Here is a 19,388-nt window from a genome sequence, read left to right on the forward strand (position 1 = left end):
GCAGAGCATGGATTATTTTATTGGATGCTTTATAAAAAGTCCAAGCACACACATACTGTGCCCCCACCAGGAAGGGAGGGGTTCACATTAGTTGTTCTTATACCTTCAGGATAAGCCTCTCCCCACAAATATTTGTATCCCAGCTACAAAAATGGAGTTGCAAAGGGTATATATAAAGGTATGATATTTTTCTTGCTCTTGTTATAGTACAAACAACTGAAGGTGACTACCGATCTGTGAGAGTAAGAAAGGGGAAAATCACTTGACAAAAGGATGGAATGTCTGTTACCTGCAACAAGTAGCTGACTCATCTGCTATTAACAGGCACCTACCCTAAATTACAGGGACCCGGGTGCATGAAACTGGAGATGACAGGTGCGGGGCCCCTGCTGATTACACTCGCTCCAGAACCCCTTCTTCATTACTACAAATTAAAGGAGAACCCAGTACTTAAGATTCTACCCACTGAGGTATTAACTGCATCAAGATTAGTTATGTCCAAGGAGCATGCAATAGAAATATTTTTAAACCAACATGGTTAAGTGTTAAGATCTTTAGAAATCAAAATATGTATTCACATAATTATAAACTGAAGTCAAGATAAATCAAATCAATCTTCTGTGGTAATGATTTAAGTGCAAGTGATGCTGGCTTTCTTCACATTCAGTCCTTCACTCAGTTGTTCTTGAACAGGTCGATGCAGCTTTGCAGGAGGGACACGTTGTTCTGGAAGAAAGGAATCCAGTGAATGCTCCAGACCTCGCACCTCCAAGTCACCTGAGCTCAGGCCTCAGACCCACGGACGTCTGGGCTGGTGCTTGTTTTTCACGCAGTGACACCTGAACCACAAGTCCCCTTGGCCTGGTCACTGCCCTCAGCACCCTCACCCCACGCCCACCCCAGGTCTGCTCCACTGTAGCCACGCCAATCCCGCTGATGTGGCTGAACCTACACATGACACAAATGAGAGGTCAAAGGCCTTGGAAAGACTGGATAAAAAGTTGCTAAAAATCAGTTGTGGGTGAGATTACAAATGATAAATATTCACATAGGACTTGGCGGGATATGTTTTATGAAGTTCTCACTTTAAAGGAATTCAAATAACTTAGAATACTCAGGACATTACGTATAAATGACACACAGACGATACTTTAAAACCCCAATTTAGAAGGTCAGATACGGTAGGACTGGAAGAACCAAGCGAGGAAACATCTCTGTTGTGGTCAAAATAAAGGAATTCAACACACACACAAATGTCCAGTCTCCCTGCTTTAACCAGTGCAGATGAGCAGTGACACTGACCCAACCGCCCTGGACCAGACAGCACCCTAGGGGGTCAGCATCAGCTGCACCCAGGAACCTCCCAAAGAGCTTTGGGCGTGGGCACAAAAACCCTGAAGAGCTCGAGCAGGACTCGAACGTGCTCCAGCACTGAGAACCACTGCTCTCCATCTCTTCTGGGCTAAATTATCCTACACACATTACATACATAAGGACGTTTTTCTTCCTTTTAAAATCAAAAAGGAATTAGTATCAGAAGTCTAAAGTTAGCAAATTGGCAAACTTAAGCTTGCAATTGCTATGATGGCTGCTTACAAATTACTAGGACAAGCCCTCCACAGCATGGCCCAGGCATCAGGAGGGAAGCAGGGTAACTGCCACCAAGAATGCTCTTCTCACAAAGCAGCTTTTCATCAAGACTACACTTCAGATTTTTGGTTTGCAGTGGAAAAAAATACTCCATCAAGTGGCTCTCATCCACCCACAGGGGATTAAGCCACAAAGCCAGCCCCCACTGCATGACGATACTGGAATAGTGAATTGGGAAGTTAATTTGAAAAACACTCTCCAAAACTGACTCGTGTGAAGATAAGACTTACCCTGGCATGCTTTATTTCCAGTTCAGACATTTCAATTAGATTCTTCCTGAACGCTGCCACTCTCTTCCGTTTGAAATTGATTAGCTCTACAAAAGAAAGTTTACCAAGAAAAACTGAGCAATTTCCATCTTTAACTTCCATACCTCATTTTCACAAACAAAATGATCTCCAGAGCTCTGGTTCCCACCACACCTCACCTTTCACTTCTGCCATTGGTACACACACCTGACATGGAAACCATCCCTGAACACCTGGGGTTTCCTGAGCTGAGCTGCTTGGCCTTTTCCCTCCAGGATGCAGTGTGTGTGGGGAGTGGGCGGGGAGGGGGTGGGCCACACAGACTTGCAGCAAGGGTCTTTTTATGGGTTATTTTAAACTTCCTTTGATCAAATCCCCCTCAGCCCAAGGGGGTGCTGAGGGTCCGAGAAGCAAACTCACCCTTTCGAACCTTATCTACACAGCACTGAGTAGAAAAGAAATGTCATGTTAAGAGCCACGTAAAAACTCAGAAACATACTGACGTTAATGACAGTAGTTCAGATATTAATCAGGCTGGTCATGCAGAGTGTCATAATAAGCTCTCCTCCTTCCCTCCAGGACCAGACAGAACTCAAGAGACACCCATCCGTCTCCCAGGATGCCTGCCTACTGTGCTGTGCTTGTCCAACAGCTCCCATCTAGTCAGCCACAACTTGAGAGCCTCAACCTAGGGGCACAAGGCTAAGAGCCACTCATCTTGGTATCCTACAGGACACTGCACTTTTACAGGCAGTACACCCAGGCTTATCAAATGCCATCAGCACAAACCTTCCGCAATAGAGTTCGGCCTAAATTGGCACCATTTTAAGAAAAACACAAAAATTATCAAAGCCACTAACTCTGGTCTATATAATTACCTGAGATTTCAATGTGGTAGTTTTGAAGTCTCCTTTTTCCTTATACATTTAAATTAGCTATTTTTTTTTAAGCTAGAATTTTACTTTAAGTAGACTGCAAGGAGATCCAACCAGTCCATTCTGAAGGGGATTAGCCCTGGGATTTCTTTGGAAGGAATGATGCTAAAGCTGAAACTGCAGTACTTTGGCCACCTCATGCGAAGAGTTGACTCATTGGAAAAGACTCTGATGCTGGGAGGGATTGGGGGCAGGAGGAGAAGGGGACGACAGAGGATGAGATGGCTGGATGGCATCACCAGCTTGATGGACGTGAGTCTGAGTGAACTCCGGGAGTTGGTGATGGACAGGGAGGCCTGGCGTGCTGCGATTCATAGGGTTGCAAAGAGTCGGACACAACTGAGCGACTGAATTGAACTGAACTGAACTGAGCGAGGAGGAGGTGCCTCTCCAAAAGAAATCCCAAGGGCAGCCACATGGGCGTGTCCACAGGCCATGAGCAGAGATTCTGCACAGAGAAGCCCAGTTCCTCCCAGGGAGGGCCCCATGGTCCTGGCCAGACTCAGCCAAAACAAAGGAGCAGAACCCTCCAGATCCACAGAGGAGGGGAACGTTCTGAGAGAACAGTCTTATGATGAGATATGGGTTTCACACGGAAACCTAGAGTTTTGAAGGGAGAGGGTGTCTTGAGGATGAAATCAAGTACACGTCCACCGTAATGCACATTCACATTCTGTAAGACCAGTCTTCAACTTTTGCTCTGCTATGTTCCATGGCCCCCAAGAGCTTCACGGTAATGAGATCCCCTAGGAAAAGGCCACCTATTACACTCATGTTTAATGGAAATGGTATGCCATCTCCCAATAAAGTTATAAAACTATATTTTATCTTCTTATTTTTGACATGTGGAATCTAAGTTTTCTGACCAGGGATTGAACCTGTGCCCCCTGTATTGTAAGTGTGGCGTCTTAACCACTGGATCACCAGGGAAGTCCTAAATTGTTTTAAAAAGCCCATTATCCAGGAATGGTAGAGGGCAAGAAAGAACCCTGGAGATGGACCAGAACTGAGTCACTATCATGGACTCATGATCCCTGAGGAGCAGGTGTGTATGCACACACCCTGACACTTCCTCACTGTCAGTGGAAGGGTCTAGGAGAAGCACCACCCCAGAAGCAATGTACACACAGAGTGCTCAATATGGGCTCCTGGAAGAGATGGTGATTTTCAGGGCTGGAGTAGAAGTCTAAGACTAAAACAGAGTATCTAAACGCTCAAAAATACGGGGGTGTCATAGGACACGCCAGCTTAAAGGCATGCCCATGGGCTCACTCTGGACAGTAGAAACACCAAAATAGCTTAATACATTGAAAAATTTTTAAACTTCTGGAAAATAGGAATCCAGAATTCTAGTAAAAATGATTTTAAAAAGTAAGGGAGAGAAGGGAAAGCTTGTGCTAATAAAGGGTAGACAGCACTGAAGGCTGGCCTGGAAAAGGAGGGCTGGAGTGTAGCTGCCTCGGCTACATCCGGGAGGAAGGGCGATGCCTGGTCTCACACTGGCTCCTACAGTCTGTTCATCAGCGGCTCGCAGGAAAAAAAAGTCAAGTACACAGTGGACAAACCCCTGACTGTGTCATCAAAACACACAGATATGAGGGGATGAGGGACTCAACATATCCTCAAATGTGATGCCCTCGAAAGGACACAATTACACAGCATCCAGAACCCAATCGTGAGGAGATAGACAAGACAAAATTAAGGGACATCTATTAATATTTGTAAAAAGAAACTGGTCTTCCAAAAGACAAATGTGATTTTAAAAAAACCAAAACAAACAAACAAACAAAAAAACCAAACTAAACCTGAGATGTGTTCCTTCCAGATTAAGGGAGATTTTAGAGTGAAAACTAAATGCAACCCACATTGGTAACTGTATTGCAGAAACATAGCCAAGTTTTTACAGATAAAACGACTAAGGATATAACTTAATCTCAAACAGTTAAAATACAAACCACCCAGATATGTTTATAAAATCACACAAGTAGGAACTCATGAACGTGTGCAGGTGACATAGAGGACATGTGCGCATCTTTTGCACCATTTGGACAACTTCTCTCTGTAAACTTTTTAAATTGTTTCCCAATAAAAAGTGCAAGTAGGGACTTTCCTGGAGGTCCAGTGGGTTAAGAATCGGCACTGCAATGGTGGGGCTATGAGTTGGATCCCTGGTCAGGGAACAAGGATCCCATGTGCCGAGGAGCAACGAAGCCAGCCAGCGTGCGACAACTAGAGTCCACGCACAGCAACGGAATTATCTCACATCCTGCAACGATGATCTGACAGAGCTAATAAAAATATTTTTAAAAAAGAAAGCAAAAAGAAAGAAGTGGCCTCACTCACCATCTTTTGCAGATTCAGAGAGCTGTTCAAACTTCTGGCAGCATTCCTGCTGGTGTGCCTCAGCCAGCTTGACATCTTTGCTCTTTAACCGGGCCTTATCCAGCGCTTTATTTGAATTCTCATAGTCGATGAGGGCTTTGGTGCGTCGGTATAAGAGATCCTAGAAGGCAAATCGACAGATATGATACATGGTAGTTAAACCTATACTGAAAAATCTCTAGAACAGAACAGGAAGACCAGTTAAAGTCTCTAAGAACCAGACAAGTACCTTGGTTTACTGCCTGAAAGGTCAGACGGCAGCCACCTCATGTACTTCCACCCCTTAAGATCACAACATGAGGCAGGGAAGGGCAATTGATTAATGCAATGTTGAGTCTTCCCAGACTTCTCTAACATGCATCAAGAGAAGGAACCAAACAGTGATGACCACAGGGTTACTTCCCAAAAGAAAACATGTCAAAAAACTAATCGCTTAAAATAAAACTAAACTATGGGGAAAAGAATTTTTACTTCCTGATGACCTTTCCCCATTAGCTTAAAATTTTATGCTGCCTAATTTAGTACATTTCATATAAAAATCGTATCAACAACCTCAGATATGCAAATAATAATACCACTCTAATGGCAGAAAGTGAAGAGTAACTAAAGAGTCTCTTGATAAGGGTGAAAGAAAAGGAAAAAGTTAGCTTAAAACTCATTCAAAAAAAAAAAAAAAAAAGATCATGGCATCCAGTTCCCAGCACTTCATGGCAAATAGATGGGGAAAAAGTGGAAACACTGACAAATTTTGTTTTCTTGGGCTCCAAAATCACTAGACATAACTGCAGCCACAAAATTAAAACATACTTGCTCCGTGGAAGAAAAGCTATGATGAACTTAGCATATTAAAAAACAGAGACACCACTTTGCCATGGTTTTTCATCTATAGTCACATACAGATTTGAGAGTTGGACCATAAAGAAAGCTGAGAGCCAAAGAATTGATACTAACTGTGGCACTGGAGAAGACTCTTGAGAGTCCCGTGGACAGCAAAGAGATCAAACCAGCCAATTCTAAAGGAAGTCAACCCTGAACCTTCACTGGAAGGACCGATGCTGAAGCTCCAATACTTTGGCCACCTGATGTGAACAGCCAACTCAATGGAAAAGACCCCGATGCTGGGAAAGACTGGGGACAGAAGTGGGCCACAAAGGATAGATGGTTGGATGGACATGAGTCTGAGCAACAGACGAATTTGAGATAGTGAAGGACAGGAAAACCTGGTGTGCAGTTCATGGGGTCGGTCGCAAAGAGTTGGACATGACTTAGTGACTGAAAGATGATGACATAAATAAAAATAATTTAAACATGTTGTCAGGACAGTGTGGACAGTGAAGAATGCATGTTCCATTCCCAAATGTCACTCTGCTTACACTTCATCTTGCTTTTGGTTAAGCAATGCTTCATGAGTCAAAGGATGCAGTGACAACTACAATTCAATAAGATAACAAACCCCAAAGCCCTTCCTGCCTCACAAAGAGCCCCGTAGGTGTATGTCCACTTATGTCCCCATCCAGCAGCATATTAACTCCCCAAACTCCTGTCTGTCTGTATTAACTCCCCCAAACACTTATTGGCACCAGCCCTCCTGCTCCAGGGCCCTGAAGAACACACACTAAGGACCTGGTATCACACCTAAGAAGGCACGTCCCTGAGAAGATCTGAACCTGGGGGACACACGCACCCTCAGAGTAGGACGAAGGAACTGAGAGACTAACTTCCACAAACACCTGATGCACAGAAGACCCAGCCTGACCTCCCCTCCCGAGCAGTGAGCGCCCAGCCAGTGAGCTTCTGCTCAGGACCAGTGCCCTCAGGCCAATGACATGCCTTCCCAAACTCTTTGTCTTTGCACTCCTTGCCCCAAAGTACAGCCCACTCCAGACCTTCAATGCAATCTCCTGTGGCTTCCCATGCGGCATGCAATTTCTCTGCTCTTCCTGAATAAACTGGTGCTTGCCTCAGTTTACTTCTTTATTTAGGGTGACATCACTTACATGAATGATCCTAACAAATTCCCATCTCCCTTCATTTCTAACCCAGAGAATACACTTGCATCACCAGGCCTTGTTTGGGAGGAGCCCTCACCTTGGCAGCCTCTATGTTGAGCATGTAGTATCGCAGGAGCTCCGTCAGCTTTAAGTCTTCATCTGAGGAGACTCGACTCTCCACTTTCTGTTAAAAAACAAAACAAAAGGCCACCATCATCTAAGAAGAAATCTACAGATTATGAAATGTCTACTATGAAGACCAATGTAAAAATCCTTACCCTAAGTTTTTCAAACAGCTCAGCCACCTTCAACAGGTACCTGCAAATATACACGATTCTGACTTAAGGTCTTAAATATACTACCACCGACTAGCCCAGGCCTAGTAGAACAGGCATTCCATGGTAACAGCTGGGCAGTGGCTCTAGGACCCAGCCCCACCCTGCATGGACCCTAGAATCCAGATGCTCAAGCTCCTGATATATATAATACATGTACACCCTCTTATATATGTTAAATCACCTTTAGATTACTTCCTGTGCCTGATAAAATGTAAATGGATGCAAACAGTTTTAAGTACAATGTAAATGCTATGCAAATAGTGGCTGATGTGCAGCAAATTCAAGTTTTGCTTTTTGGAACTTTCTAAGAAATGTTTTTCTATCTGCAGTTTCTTCTCGTTTGCAGATGCAGAACCCATGGATATGGAGGGGGCCAACTGTACCATCTCATACCAGAAATAACCTGAACAGAGACGCTTAAGAATCTCACTCAGTGACAACTCCAAATCAAATTAATCAAACCACCTGGTGATTCAGGTGATAGAAATCTGCCTGCCCACACAGGAGACAATCCCTGGTCTGGGAGGACTCCACATGCTGTGAAAGGGAAACCAAGCCTGTGTGCCCAACTACTGTGGCTGCATGCCTAGAGCCCTGAGCTCCACAACACAAAGTCCACGCACCATGATGAGAACAGCCCCAGAGCAGTCAAAAATTAACTTTAAAAAAAAAAAAAAAAACACCCACAAAACAGACACATATATGTCTGACAGCAATCAAGTCCTTGACAACAGTTACCACACTTGGTACAGAAGTGCCCTGATTTCCCTATAGATGGCTTAGAAGTACTCCTGTTTGGAGGGTGTATAAAATGCATGCTGGAGACCATCCACCCTCGATGGGCTTGTACTCAGGACAGAACTGAACTATGCAGCCCTTATCCATTATACTCTTAATTGCACAACAGTTTTCAATTAGGGGATGAGAGAAAATGTCTCCCAACAAAAACTTACTTCTTGATGACTGTAGGCTCCTCTAAAGCCAGGCTATGCAAGCAGGCTGCGGTGTGGATATAATCATCTGCGACATCTGTGGGAACAAGGGCAGTCCTTTCATGTGAACAGAGCTGGCACTTGAGCAGAGGTAGGGGGCTAGTGGGTGAGTGCACTCACTTTTATGAGATCTGGTCATCCTGTCAGCCTTTGCACAGGAATCCTTGATCCTGTTGTAATAGTTGATGAGGAAAGTCTTCTCTTGCTCAAAAAAGTCATCTACCTCCTAAAAGGGAAAGAAAAAAGTTTCAAAAAAGCAAAACTTCTACATACGAATATATATTTTATATTTTAAAAATAAGCTTGGGCATAAGAAGTTTAACCTCTAAGGACCAGCGAAATTTAAATAATTTTTTAAATTAACATTTCACACCAGGGATTAGCCAAAGTGAAAGGCTGGCAAGAAACATCGAGAGAACCATTTTGAAGAGCCATTTAGCACAGCCCAGTAAAGCTTGCTGACCTCCTGCAGCAATTCCACTAAAGTGGTGGTCCGGCTAGGTGGGTTGCTACCTTGTCTCAGATACCTGCATTTCTGAAACATGGCCTGGGATGCAATACTGGCATCTGGGGGGCACTGACCAGGGATGCTGAACACCCCTACTATAGACAGGTATCAGCACACCTTCACCGCCACCTAGAGACAGCCCCAGAGCCTCCAAACTTCTGACCAGGCCTGCGTTACCCACATCCTAGTCTCCTTACTCAAGACCACAAGTGGCAAAGTCAGACACCAGACAGTAACTGAGGAGCAAAGAAATAAACCACACCTAGGCTGCTACTGAGAAACCTGGACATCTATTTATGTTCCAGAACAGCACTGTCCAGCAGAAGTAACGTGAGCCAAACGTGCCACTTAGAACTTTCTACTTAGCAGCACAGTATAAAAAGAAGCAGGTAAAATTATTTCTCATGTTTTATGTTTTCTTCATTACTAAAGGCCTACAAATCCAGGGTGTAAACAGAACAGAAACCTCTGTCCCTTAATTACGCCAGGGCACCGCACCAGTCAGGCGCTCAACTCCACACAAGGCTGGGGCTACAGGGACAGTGCAGCTGTGGAGACAGCCGAGACTGGCCACGTAGCTTGTTTTCTTAAGGATAACTGAGTGTCATCTCCTTACAGAAAAGGAGACAACAAAAACCAAAGAGTGAGGCTCTTACCCCTTCTCCTGGGAAAGAACAGGTATTTTGGGAAAATGAGCCAAAGTTCAGTAAGTTGATAAAAATAACCAAAACTTGAAAATATTTCCATTTTGAGAAGCTAATACCATTTGTTTCACAAATACCTATTCTGAAGAAAGAAAAGGTCACCTATTCACACAAAGAGAATTTTCTTAAACAGCTAAAGGCCACTTACCTTAACTCCTGAAAAAAGAACTTCATCAGCACTTTTCACCACACTTTTAAAAAAGCCACCAAACATCTCTTTAGTATTTTTCCGCCTGACACTTAGCTGAAAAGAAATTCAAAATAATTAATGGTACATATATTTTCCATCAAGTTCTGAACACATCCCAAGTAACTGTTCACTAGTATAAGCACATCCAAGACACCTTTAACCCCACTGTAACCACATCTAAAGTGTCAAACAAAACTAAACCTAAGGACAGGTGACAATTCTGACTCAGGAGGTATTCTGAAAAACCATCTATGTATCAAGTCTCATGTGTGTGTGCGTGCTTAGTCATGTCTGACTCTTTTCGACCCCATGGACTACAGCCCACCAGGTTCCCCTGTCCATGGAATTTTCCAAGCAAGATACTTAAAGTGGGCTACCATCTTCTACTCCAGGGGATCTTCCTGGCCCAGAGTCTCTTGCATATTCTATGACTCTGGAGATACTTTGAAAAACTATCTAGGCATCAACTCTTAGTGCCCTTAAATTCTGGGTAGAATTGTTGTTATGCTATTATTCACTGGTTAGAAGACTATGAGGAAATTTGTAAGTCAGTGCTTGTCTCATATATAATGAAGAAAAAGAATGTATTCTTTTAAGGCAACCATATGTCCCCTTTCGATGAAGAAAACTAATGTGGATCAACTTTCAAATAACCCCAAAATTAACTGAAGGGGAAAAGGGAAATCCAACTTTGAAAGTCAACTTTTCAGAAAATATGTATTTTTTTGTACACTGCAATTAAGATTGTGGAAATGCAATTAAAATGACTCACATCTTGATCATATTCCAAAAACACGTGGAAGTTGCGGTCTTTACTGAGAACAGGGTGGGAGGAGAGCCGCTGGAGAAAGACTTCGTGCGAAGACACCGTCTTCTTGAAGACAGCAAGGTACTCCCTGCAACACAGGGCACACGTGCCGCTCAGCCCACCGCCCAGCACCACTCCCGGGATGGCAGCGCGCTGCCCCACAGCTACACACACCTGAACCGGCCCCAAGCAGCCTGGCGTAATGCAGTATCCAGTTAGGTAATGAGGCAGCTCTCATTTGGGAATTTGTGGAATAGCCATGGAAGGGGAAGGAGCCGGCAATGGCACCCCACTGCAGGGCTCTTGCCTGGAGAATCCCAGGGACGGGGGAGCCTGGTGGGCTGCAGTCCATGGGGTCGCACAGAGTCAGACACGACTGAGCTGACTTCACTTTCATGCGTTGGAGAAGGAAATGGCAACCCACTCCAGTGTTCTTGCCTGGAGAGTCCCAGGGACAGAGGAGCCTGGTGGGCTGCCGTCTATGGGGTCACTAAGAGTCGGACACGACTGAAGCGACTTAGCAGCAGCAGCATGGAAGGGGAAGTGACATAACCAGAGTTGATGGACACATCTGTCAAGCCCAAACCCACGTGCAATTACAGCACACAACAATGGCTTCTTTAAAACCATGACAGTCCTTTAATTTTGCAGCCATGTACACAGCCATGTGTCTAACAAAGCTGGGAACTATCAGAAATTACAAAGTGGCTTTATCTCAACCTACACACTCTACGCTCAACAGCAGAAGACCAAGTCTGCAAGTTTGGTGCTCTATCCTCAGAGCTGCCCATGTGGGCCTGGCAGGAGTGTGAGCCCGGGGGCCTAGCTCACCTGGGCCTGTGGCAGCATATTGGCAAAAACTGCTGAAATGGACCCCAATGAATAGGAGAAGGGCAAGAGGAAGGAGCAAGAGGATAGTTCGTGCAAGTCTCCAACTATGGCATAAAGAATCCATTTTTGTTTCAAAGAATTACAATCAGATTAAAATAAGCTTCTTGCAGACCTGGACTTCTTTCAAGCCATCAATGTAGCCATTGTTAGAATGCTTCCTTGTTAACAGCATTTGCTACAATCTAATTTCAACTGTATTTCCAGTAAACAAACGTCAGGGAAGAAAGCTTTTGTACATTACAGTCAAAGGTTTAGTTCTTCACTTTGCCAGACCAACATTCCATGACTCGCATTGTTTACAAAGAGAAAAATAAGTCTATCCAGTATCACCAGGTGGTTCAGTTGCTAAGTCGTCTCCAACTCTTGCAACCCCATGGACTGTACGTAGCCTGTCAGGCCTCCTCTGTCCATGGGATTCTCCAGGCAAGAATACTGGCATCAGTTGCCATTTCCTTCTCCAAGTATCATCAGGGAATCGTTTACAGACCAGGCCCCCACATCCCCATGCAACTCATTGACAGTAGCCATGCAAGTCATTAACTGCTACACTTGAAAACCTTAGCTGGCAGATTCTCTTTGCTGTACAACAGTCATTTTTCTCCTCAGAAGACAGGGCCCCATCAAGGAAAGTCACTTACGCTTCTAGCTCTTGCTTCATCTTGGCAAATTCTTCTTTTGTCATTGACCCTTCACCCTCTCCCAGCTTCTGCATCTTCTCTCGAGGGCCATCGAAGTCGGGCTTGGTCGGCGCCGGCGGGATCTGCAGGCAAGGCACTGACTTCCTGAGCACCCTCACCCCACAGGAGGCGGAGGAAGGGGGGCTCTCTGAAAGTCAACTGTGCTTTTTCTTACCCTCGTTCCTTTTGGCCATTTAAAAAAGAAGGGTCCTTCCTACAACTGGGCACTCACTTTGACATCTGTTCGGTTAACAACTTAATTTATAAGGCAAACTGTATATCCTGCTGCAACTATCTAATTGATATATTACAACCAAGGCTAAAATAAAACCAATGAAGACGCAGCATCCAGGTAATAACCTCTGGACTTACAAGGAATTTTTTTATCCCAGGACAAAAGATTATAATTTTGCATGAAGATTCTTAAAACATAAGCTTCAGTACTGATTTTGTTTTAACTATCTGGCCAGATTCTTGGCCTGGCAGGTCAAGCCACATTTCTCTGTCCTTTAAAATCAGCTAAGTCTCTTTCTGTAGCCAGGCATCAACTCTCCACAGCTGAGCACAAAGACAACTGCCTTCTCAGCAGACTACACACACCAACCACCACCAGGAATCAATTCAACCTGACGGCTGAAAGGAAATGCCACACCCAAAAGTAGACAAGACGGTACACCACGGAACTGCTTACCCTCTTAGACTGTAGACTATAAAACTGTGCTTCTAACAGTGTTTTCACTTACTTTAGACTTTACCAGTAACAGCTAACATATACTCTAGTTGACAGATGAACTCAGACTATTTTCACAACCCATTATACAAAGTGGGTAAATCTCTCAAAACAAAATGAATAGCAAAGTATTAGAAACTTGCTTCGATAATTATCTGATTATTCAAAATGCACTTACAATAAGCCCAGCATAGTCTGTAGTTTCAGTAAGAGTGTCATGTAGCCACACAAAGTCTTCATGTTGCCTTGTAACGGAAAACTCTGGGCTCTGAAACGTGGGTAGTGTGGTCTGTAAAGAAAAAAACAAAGTGACAGTTAACTACCATTTTCCAAAAAAGTGGTTTGGGTTTCATGCAGTGCACAATGGGAAAAATGCACAATAAATCATCTGGTTTTTAAGAGATCTAATAAAGAACAAAGTGGCAACACACGACCTCCCTACCACCAGGAAAGTCAGAGCTAAGATTCCATGTGTTCTTTAAGGAATTCTAGTCACACAGCTCCACCTTTCAGGTTGACTCACACAGATATACGCACACTGCCTCCTGAGGAACAGGTATGCTAATCACGCACCAGGGCAGCAGAGAAACCCACGAGGGAGAGGACCTCAGGGACACACATGTAGTGGGGAGGCACCCGCCAAGAGCTCTCGCTCAAACGTCCTGCCTCACACTGTGCCTATACCACTTTATCTAGACCTGTACCTCAGACCCTCACCTGTAAGATGGCCATCAGAAAAAATCATAATGGAAATCATGTCCAGAAAATCAGGTCCATGTAACCCCTTTAAAACAGTGCCCGGCATAAGACAAGCACGGAGTACACTTAACTAGCATGGAAGGAGAAAGGCTTAAAATGTTCCTGAAAGGGCTCTGAGAAGTTAAACTTTCTGTAGTTTTCAGACTGGCATAGTGCTTTTGTCAAATGAGAAACCTGGAGAAGAATTAACACAACATGGTAAATCATTTACACTTGAAAATAAAATTTTTAAAATTTGGAGAAAAAGTCTTGAATCATAATAGGTTGGGTGATGGCCAAGAACTGAGCAAAGATGGGAAAAGCAAGCATTTGCCATGCATGCAAATTAGAAACAAAGGTGGAGCTGTGCAGGACTGGTGTGCTTCTCAGGTGGAGCACAAGCCACACTCACACCAGCAAAGTGGGCCCCAGGCTCCCCCACAGTGCACAGGGCTGTAACAGAAGCAGGAATCTGATGAGAGTGAGGAGGGGCCTCACCCAGGAGCACTACCCTTCAGCAGCACTTCGGCTCACACCCACTGTAGCACAGATGTAACCTGGCGCTGTTTTCACTACTGAAGTCATTCTGTCACTTACCTTGGTGTGCACTGTAAATTTGACTTTATCTCTCTCACTGAGTGCATCAGGTATGTCAATCTGAAGCGAGGGATCAACATTCAGGTCCACTGACACAGATCTCAGCTGAAATACATTTTTTAGCTATTAGTCTCAAGTCCACTTTAGTCCTAAAAAAGCATCCATCCAAAAATGGGGAGCTAGTAATAACTTTTAGCAATCTATCCATGACCATTGAGAACAAAGTCAGTTGAGGTATCTATCTGCAACTGTGGGGACAACTGCTCTTAAGTGCATGGGTGGGTCCAGTGAATTCTATAATCTGAGAAAAGCAACTATATGATTCTGATATCATGTGCATTACATACTTTGTGTGAAAAATACATTTAACCAGATACTTAAAGAACTTAAAAAAAAAAAAAGAACTTAAAATAGATAAAAATGAAGTTGTGAACTTCCTACATACATGCCCAAATTACAAAAACATTCAAGAGGTGTTAAAAGTTAGAGGCTGGGATAACTTAGAGACAGAAGGTACAAAGAACAGTTGTGTGGTGTGAGGTCTTGGATGGAGAGAAAAATCCACTCCAGCGTGGACCTATGTATATTCAAGGACTGTCTCAAGGATACGAGAGATCTAGAACAGGAGATGAACTGTAAACACCAACAAAGCCATAAACTATCAGAATTCCACTGTGATTACATATAAATAAAGCAGAAGGGTAAGCACTACCATGGAAACAAAAATACCTGATTTTTGAGAGCTGGAAATTCAAGAGGAAAATAATACTCAACTCCAATTTTGCCAGTTTAAAAAGAATTCTTTAAAGAAGTGTATTTTTGGGGGGAAAGTGGCTAAATGGTTTCCCTTAAAAAAAAATTCCTACTGAATCTAAAATATGGTAAATTCTTTCATTCTTATGACAGATAGGCTGACAGTGGATCTGAAGGCCTGTCAGATGAGAAATTGCATGGATTAAGCATCTCATCCTTCCCCAGGCCCACAACTGTAAGCTAGAGCGGAAGGGAGGCTGCCAGGACACTCTGGGTTACTGAACACAGGAAGATGGAGATGCCAAGTGGAGATTGGACCTAAGAACTAAGATGAGGGAACAGGGATCCCAAGTATTTCCCTCTGAATTCTTTTCTTCAAAATAAAACCACCAAAGACAGAAAAATTGGTTCCATCAGGTATAAAAAGATTAAATATATTTTCTAAAAATGTATGGGATTACTTCTTACTTCTTTGTAGTATCTCAGGAAGAGTCAGTACGTCCCATTTTCCTTCAGCACTGTAACTAAGAAAAAATTTTGATTGCAATAACCAGAGGTAGCCTTATAACAGCTTTCCTAGCTAGAAGAACTAAGCCTCATGTTCTTGCCACCAGAATTGATTTTAACATCAGGTATTTGTGAGACCACAACATACTTAACAGTTCCTGCCATGTCAACCTAAACATGTATTTCAAATAAATTCTTGATGACACCTATGAAATATTTGCTTGTTTGGCTTAATTTTCACATGTCCATTCATGAAATCTCTGCAAACAAAGATAAAGCTTCAAGGTCAGGGATACTTCATTTCATTAGAGCTGCGACTCTGGTTCTTGACACATTTCTGATAAAGCCTCCCTCCTGATAATTCATGACTGGGCAAATACAGTATTCAGAAAGACCTCACAACACACACCAGTCTGACTGCAGAGAGTACTGGCCACCCGCCTGATCTTATGTTTCTATGTATCAGAATCGGTACATGAATAAAGCTGGTCTGGTTAATGGTGGAAAGAAAGGGCAGACCCGGGGCCAGGACTAAGGAGCATTTTCCTGAGCTCAGCAACAAGGGCCACGTTTCCTGTGACTCTGCTGCCTTGAGGTCACAAATCCTGGCTTCCTCTCAATTTCTGAACATGCTGACAATTCTGTCTAAGTGCCAAGCCCCATAAGCCAGCAAGCACCACCGGCACTGCCTCTGGAATTAGGGCCGGAGCACGCAGGCGGATGTACATGGGCTCATCACAGCAGGAATCAAAGCTGCAATGGGCTTCACAGGTGAACACTGAGGTCGGCCCTGTTCCCACACCTCCAACCTCACAGGTAACTCCAGACTTTTCAGTTTTCCTATCTTCCTTTCTGGTCAGCAAAGCTATTTCATTTTTTACTGTGAGATAGTGTGATAAGGACACAAAATTAACAGAGTCCATTCAAGGTTGGAAAGACTGCACCTTAAGAAGACATCAAGCACCCAGCTTCTTCTCCAGCTGTCATCACAAGAGAGTCCGAACAATCTCACCCCTCAACATGATACAACACCCTTCTCCCACAGACAAAACAATCAACAATTTTAAAAAGACTCAAAACAGATAACATGAAAAGTTTGCATTTGGGCCTTAAAGAATTGTCTTCAGAGTTAGGTGCAAAATTCTGAGTATGCAAACCCTCACCAACTCAAAAACCACCCCTATTCACAAGTCAAAGGAACTTCCTTGTACTGTAGCTCTCCAGACAAGGCAGAGATAAATCACAGAGGAGTAAAAAGTTGCGAAATGTTTCAAGCTTCTAAGTCAGCACTGTATCCTCACTCCGGAAGTATCCAGTGTGATTAAAAGCTCAGCACTCCTTCTGATCTGTCAACAGAACCAACACCCCACAGTCCCATGCCACAGTACCTGCTAAATACATAAACCAACAGGGTGGAGAGTACAGGAGCAGGTGGCACGCCTCCACACAAAGCCCCTACTCACCACCTGTCCCCTAGTTTCAGCAAGCATCCCCAGGCTGCCTCAGCCCCTGGACACTGTGTGAAAGGAGACTTCAAAACCAAGTCTAACCTTAAGCATGTTAATTTTGGTTTTCATCCCCTTAGGCCACTTGTGAGAGCCAAATTTAAAACTTATTTACTCTATGTGGAAGGCAAGTTTAAAAAAAGACTTTCTTTTGCAGATTTCTACAGAAACCACTGCATCACATACAAAGTTTTAGGTGGAATTTCAGTCCCCAAAATACTTATCACATTAACCCTGATAGTAAGGACTACAGTGATCTTTGTGAGAAAAATAGGGAGTAAACAAGCATTTCTTCATTTGGAAAACAAAATTTTAACTGTTTTAAGAAATCTGGGGGGCCTTCCTAATGGTCCAGTGGTTACCAGTTGGTGCTTCCACTATGGGGTGTGCAGATTTGCTCCCTGGTCAGGGAATGAAGATCTCATATGCCTCGTGACCCCCCAGAAAGGGAATCTGAATGCTTGATAAGAGAACTTGAAAAGGAGAAAAAACTAAAACCAAACCCCCATGCACTCTGTCACCTGTTCATCAGAGCTGGGGCACCTGACACTGGCCAAAGGATGGTCTGCAGAGTTCTGAGCTGCTACATAGGGTCCGGATCTCGCACCTGACTCACTTTGGTACAAGGCCAAGTTAACACCATCTGCAAAAACCCCCTCTTCAAAAGGTGAAGCGGTTCAGAGATGGCAAAGAGTACCTCTGTGGCTGGACAACACACAAAGCTCAATTCAGAAATTCAGAACCTTAGGTGGAAGATAAAGTATAAGAAACGTTACCAGTGGCTACAGACTCCAGTTTACACTACTGCCATAGGGCCAAATGACAAAAAAAAATGTGAACAAGAAACCATCTCCACGCTGACTCTCATCTGCTAGAATGAGGTCTAGCTGAACATTACTTAAATCTAACCAGTTTTGTATACATGCAAGAAATTGAATATGCCAGCCCTGGTATTTCCAGCTTAACGTGAATGTTACACGGAAATTGCCACAGGCAGAGGAAACGCCTGTCTTTCACATTTAAGTGCCTCTCCCTTCTCTAGTCCCGGAGCAGAAAGCACCTGGCCAGCACGGGCTACACCAGGTTCTTCCCATCAAACTGACGCTCTCTGAAGGATGTTCCTTTGCTATACCTTCACCTGACTGCCTAACATACGGAAGACCCCTACTGGGGACAGGACCAAAACAACAGATAACCCATGGTCTGTAAGCAGCATGGAGCCATTATTTCAGCTGGAAAGGGAGGGATGCCATGCCCAGTCCAATACGCTTTAGTAAGGAAATAAATCCAAAAACGCTCTGCTGCAGAAAATCCAAATTACTGGATTTGCAGCAATTTCTGAAAGCAGATTCACATGATGCATACTTATGAAACATACATTGCTCTGTTACTGTTTCAGCTCACAGGAAGGAAGTGTTCTGTAAGAAATTCTAGTATGACATCTATCTTTCTCTGAATTTCTCTTTATGGTTCAAGTTCTTCTGCCCTGAAGCTAACTGAAACCTGTCTGTGTTCTATGCCAGCTTACCCCTGGAGCACCAGTACATGAAAAACTGAACTATGAGCAACACAAGAGCTCTGCCCTTCCAGGTAGCACTGTATCTGTGGTTTATTTCCTCCCTCCACTACTGTCTCTCCCCTCCCTTTAATTCCAGCCCTGCCAATATCATACCTCAGTCTTCAAGGAACACAGAACCAAAGACTTCCAGAAGATCTGTCTACTCACAAACATAACAGCTACGGAAAGTCACTAATTAAAAACTAGGTAAAGAGCTGCAGCAAGTGATCAGATTTCCACCACTCATCTTGGTGAGATGAGCCCACAGGGACCCATCCCTGCTGACACCAGCCATTCTTACCGGTAGTCCACCAACACACAAGCCGTCCACAGTAGAACACAGCAGACTGCAGGGCATTTGGCAACCACGTAACCCAGAGTTCCCAGAACAGGAACCCAGGCTTGGAAGAAGGTCAGTGCAGCGCACTCAGCGAATGGATAAACTGAATCATCATTTCACAAGGCTGCAAGCCCATGAGCTAGTCAGATGCCAAGATGGAACCAAAGAGATTAAGATGAATCCACTGGCTAAGATGAAATTCATTGAGAAATCCATCTAATTAGAAGATATCCGGATTATTTTCAAGAGTTCACAAGGTGAAAGGCTGAACTACAAGATCTATAAACATCTCCTAGCACAGAAATTCTATTGAGAATCAACATACCACTGCTACAGAGGATGTAGC

General features: G+C 43.8%; 1 protein-coding gene and 1 non-coding gene across 3 annotated transcripts in view; both read right to left on the reverse strand.

Moving 5' to 3' along the window:
• The window catches only part of SNX5 (sorting nexin 5), a 25,264-nt gene continuing 5,876 nt past the window's right edge, over positions 1 to 19,388 (reverse strand). For both annotated transcript variants that reach the window (XM_055544058.1, XM_055544057.1), the window contains exons 3-14: positions 14,380 to 14,484; positions 13,223 to 13,333; positions 12,276 to 12,397; positions 10,711 to 10,834; positions 9,897 to 9,992; positions 8,657 to 8,762; positions 8,498 to 8,573; positions 7,485 to 7,524; positions 7,304 to 7,390; positions 5,177 to 5,336; positions 1,881 to 1,966; positions 1 to 726 (exon numbers count right to left, since the gene is read on the reverse strand). In XM_055544058.1, the coding sequence (XP_055400033.1) occupies positions 676 to 726; positions 1,881 to 1,966; positions 5,177 to 5,336; positions 7,304 to 7,390; positions 7,485 to 7,524; positions 8,498 to 8,573; positions 8,657 to 8,762; positions 9,897 to 9,992; positions 10,711 to 10,834; positions 12,276 to 12,397; positions 13,223 to 13,333; positions 14,380 to 14,484 (1,164 nt within the window). In that variant the 3' untranslated portion in view covers positions 1 to 675. The remainder of the gene's footprint in view (positions 727 to 1,880; positions 1,967 to 5,176; positions 5,337 to 7,303; positions 7,391 to 7,484; positions 7,525 to 8,497; positions 8,574 to 8,656; positions 8,763 to 9,896; positions 9,993 to 10,710; positions 10,835 to 12,275; positions 12,398 to 13,222; positions 13,334 to 14,379; positions 14,485 to 19,388) is intronic.
• LOC129626287 (small nucleolar RNA SNORD17) lies at positions 18,927 to 19,162 on the reverse strand. Its single transcript, XR_008701899.1, has one exon. It is a non-coding gene; the product is annotated as a small nucleolar RNA SNORD17 (small nucleolar RNA).

Source organism: Bubalus kerabau, chromosome 13 (genome assembly GCF_029407905.1).
Source record: "Bubalus kerabau isolate K-KA32 ecotype Philippines breed swamp buffalo chromosome 13, PCC_UOA_SB_1v2, whole genome shotgun sequence".
Classification (NCBI taxonomy): Eukaryota; Metazoa; Chordata; class Mammalia; order Artiodactyla; family Bovidae; genus Bubalus; species Bubalus kerabau.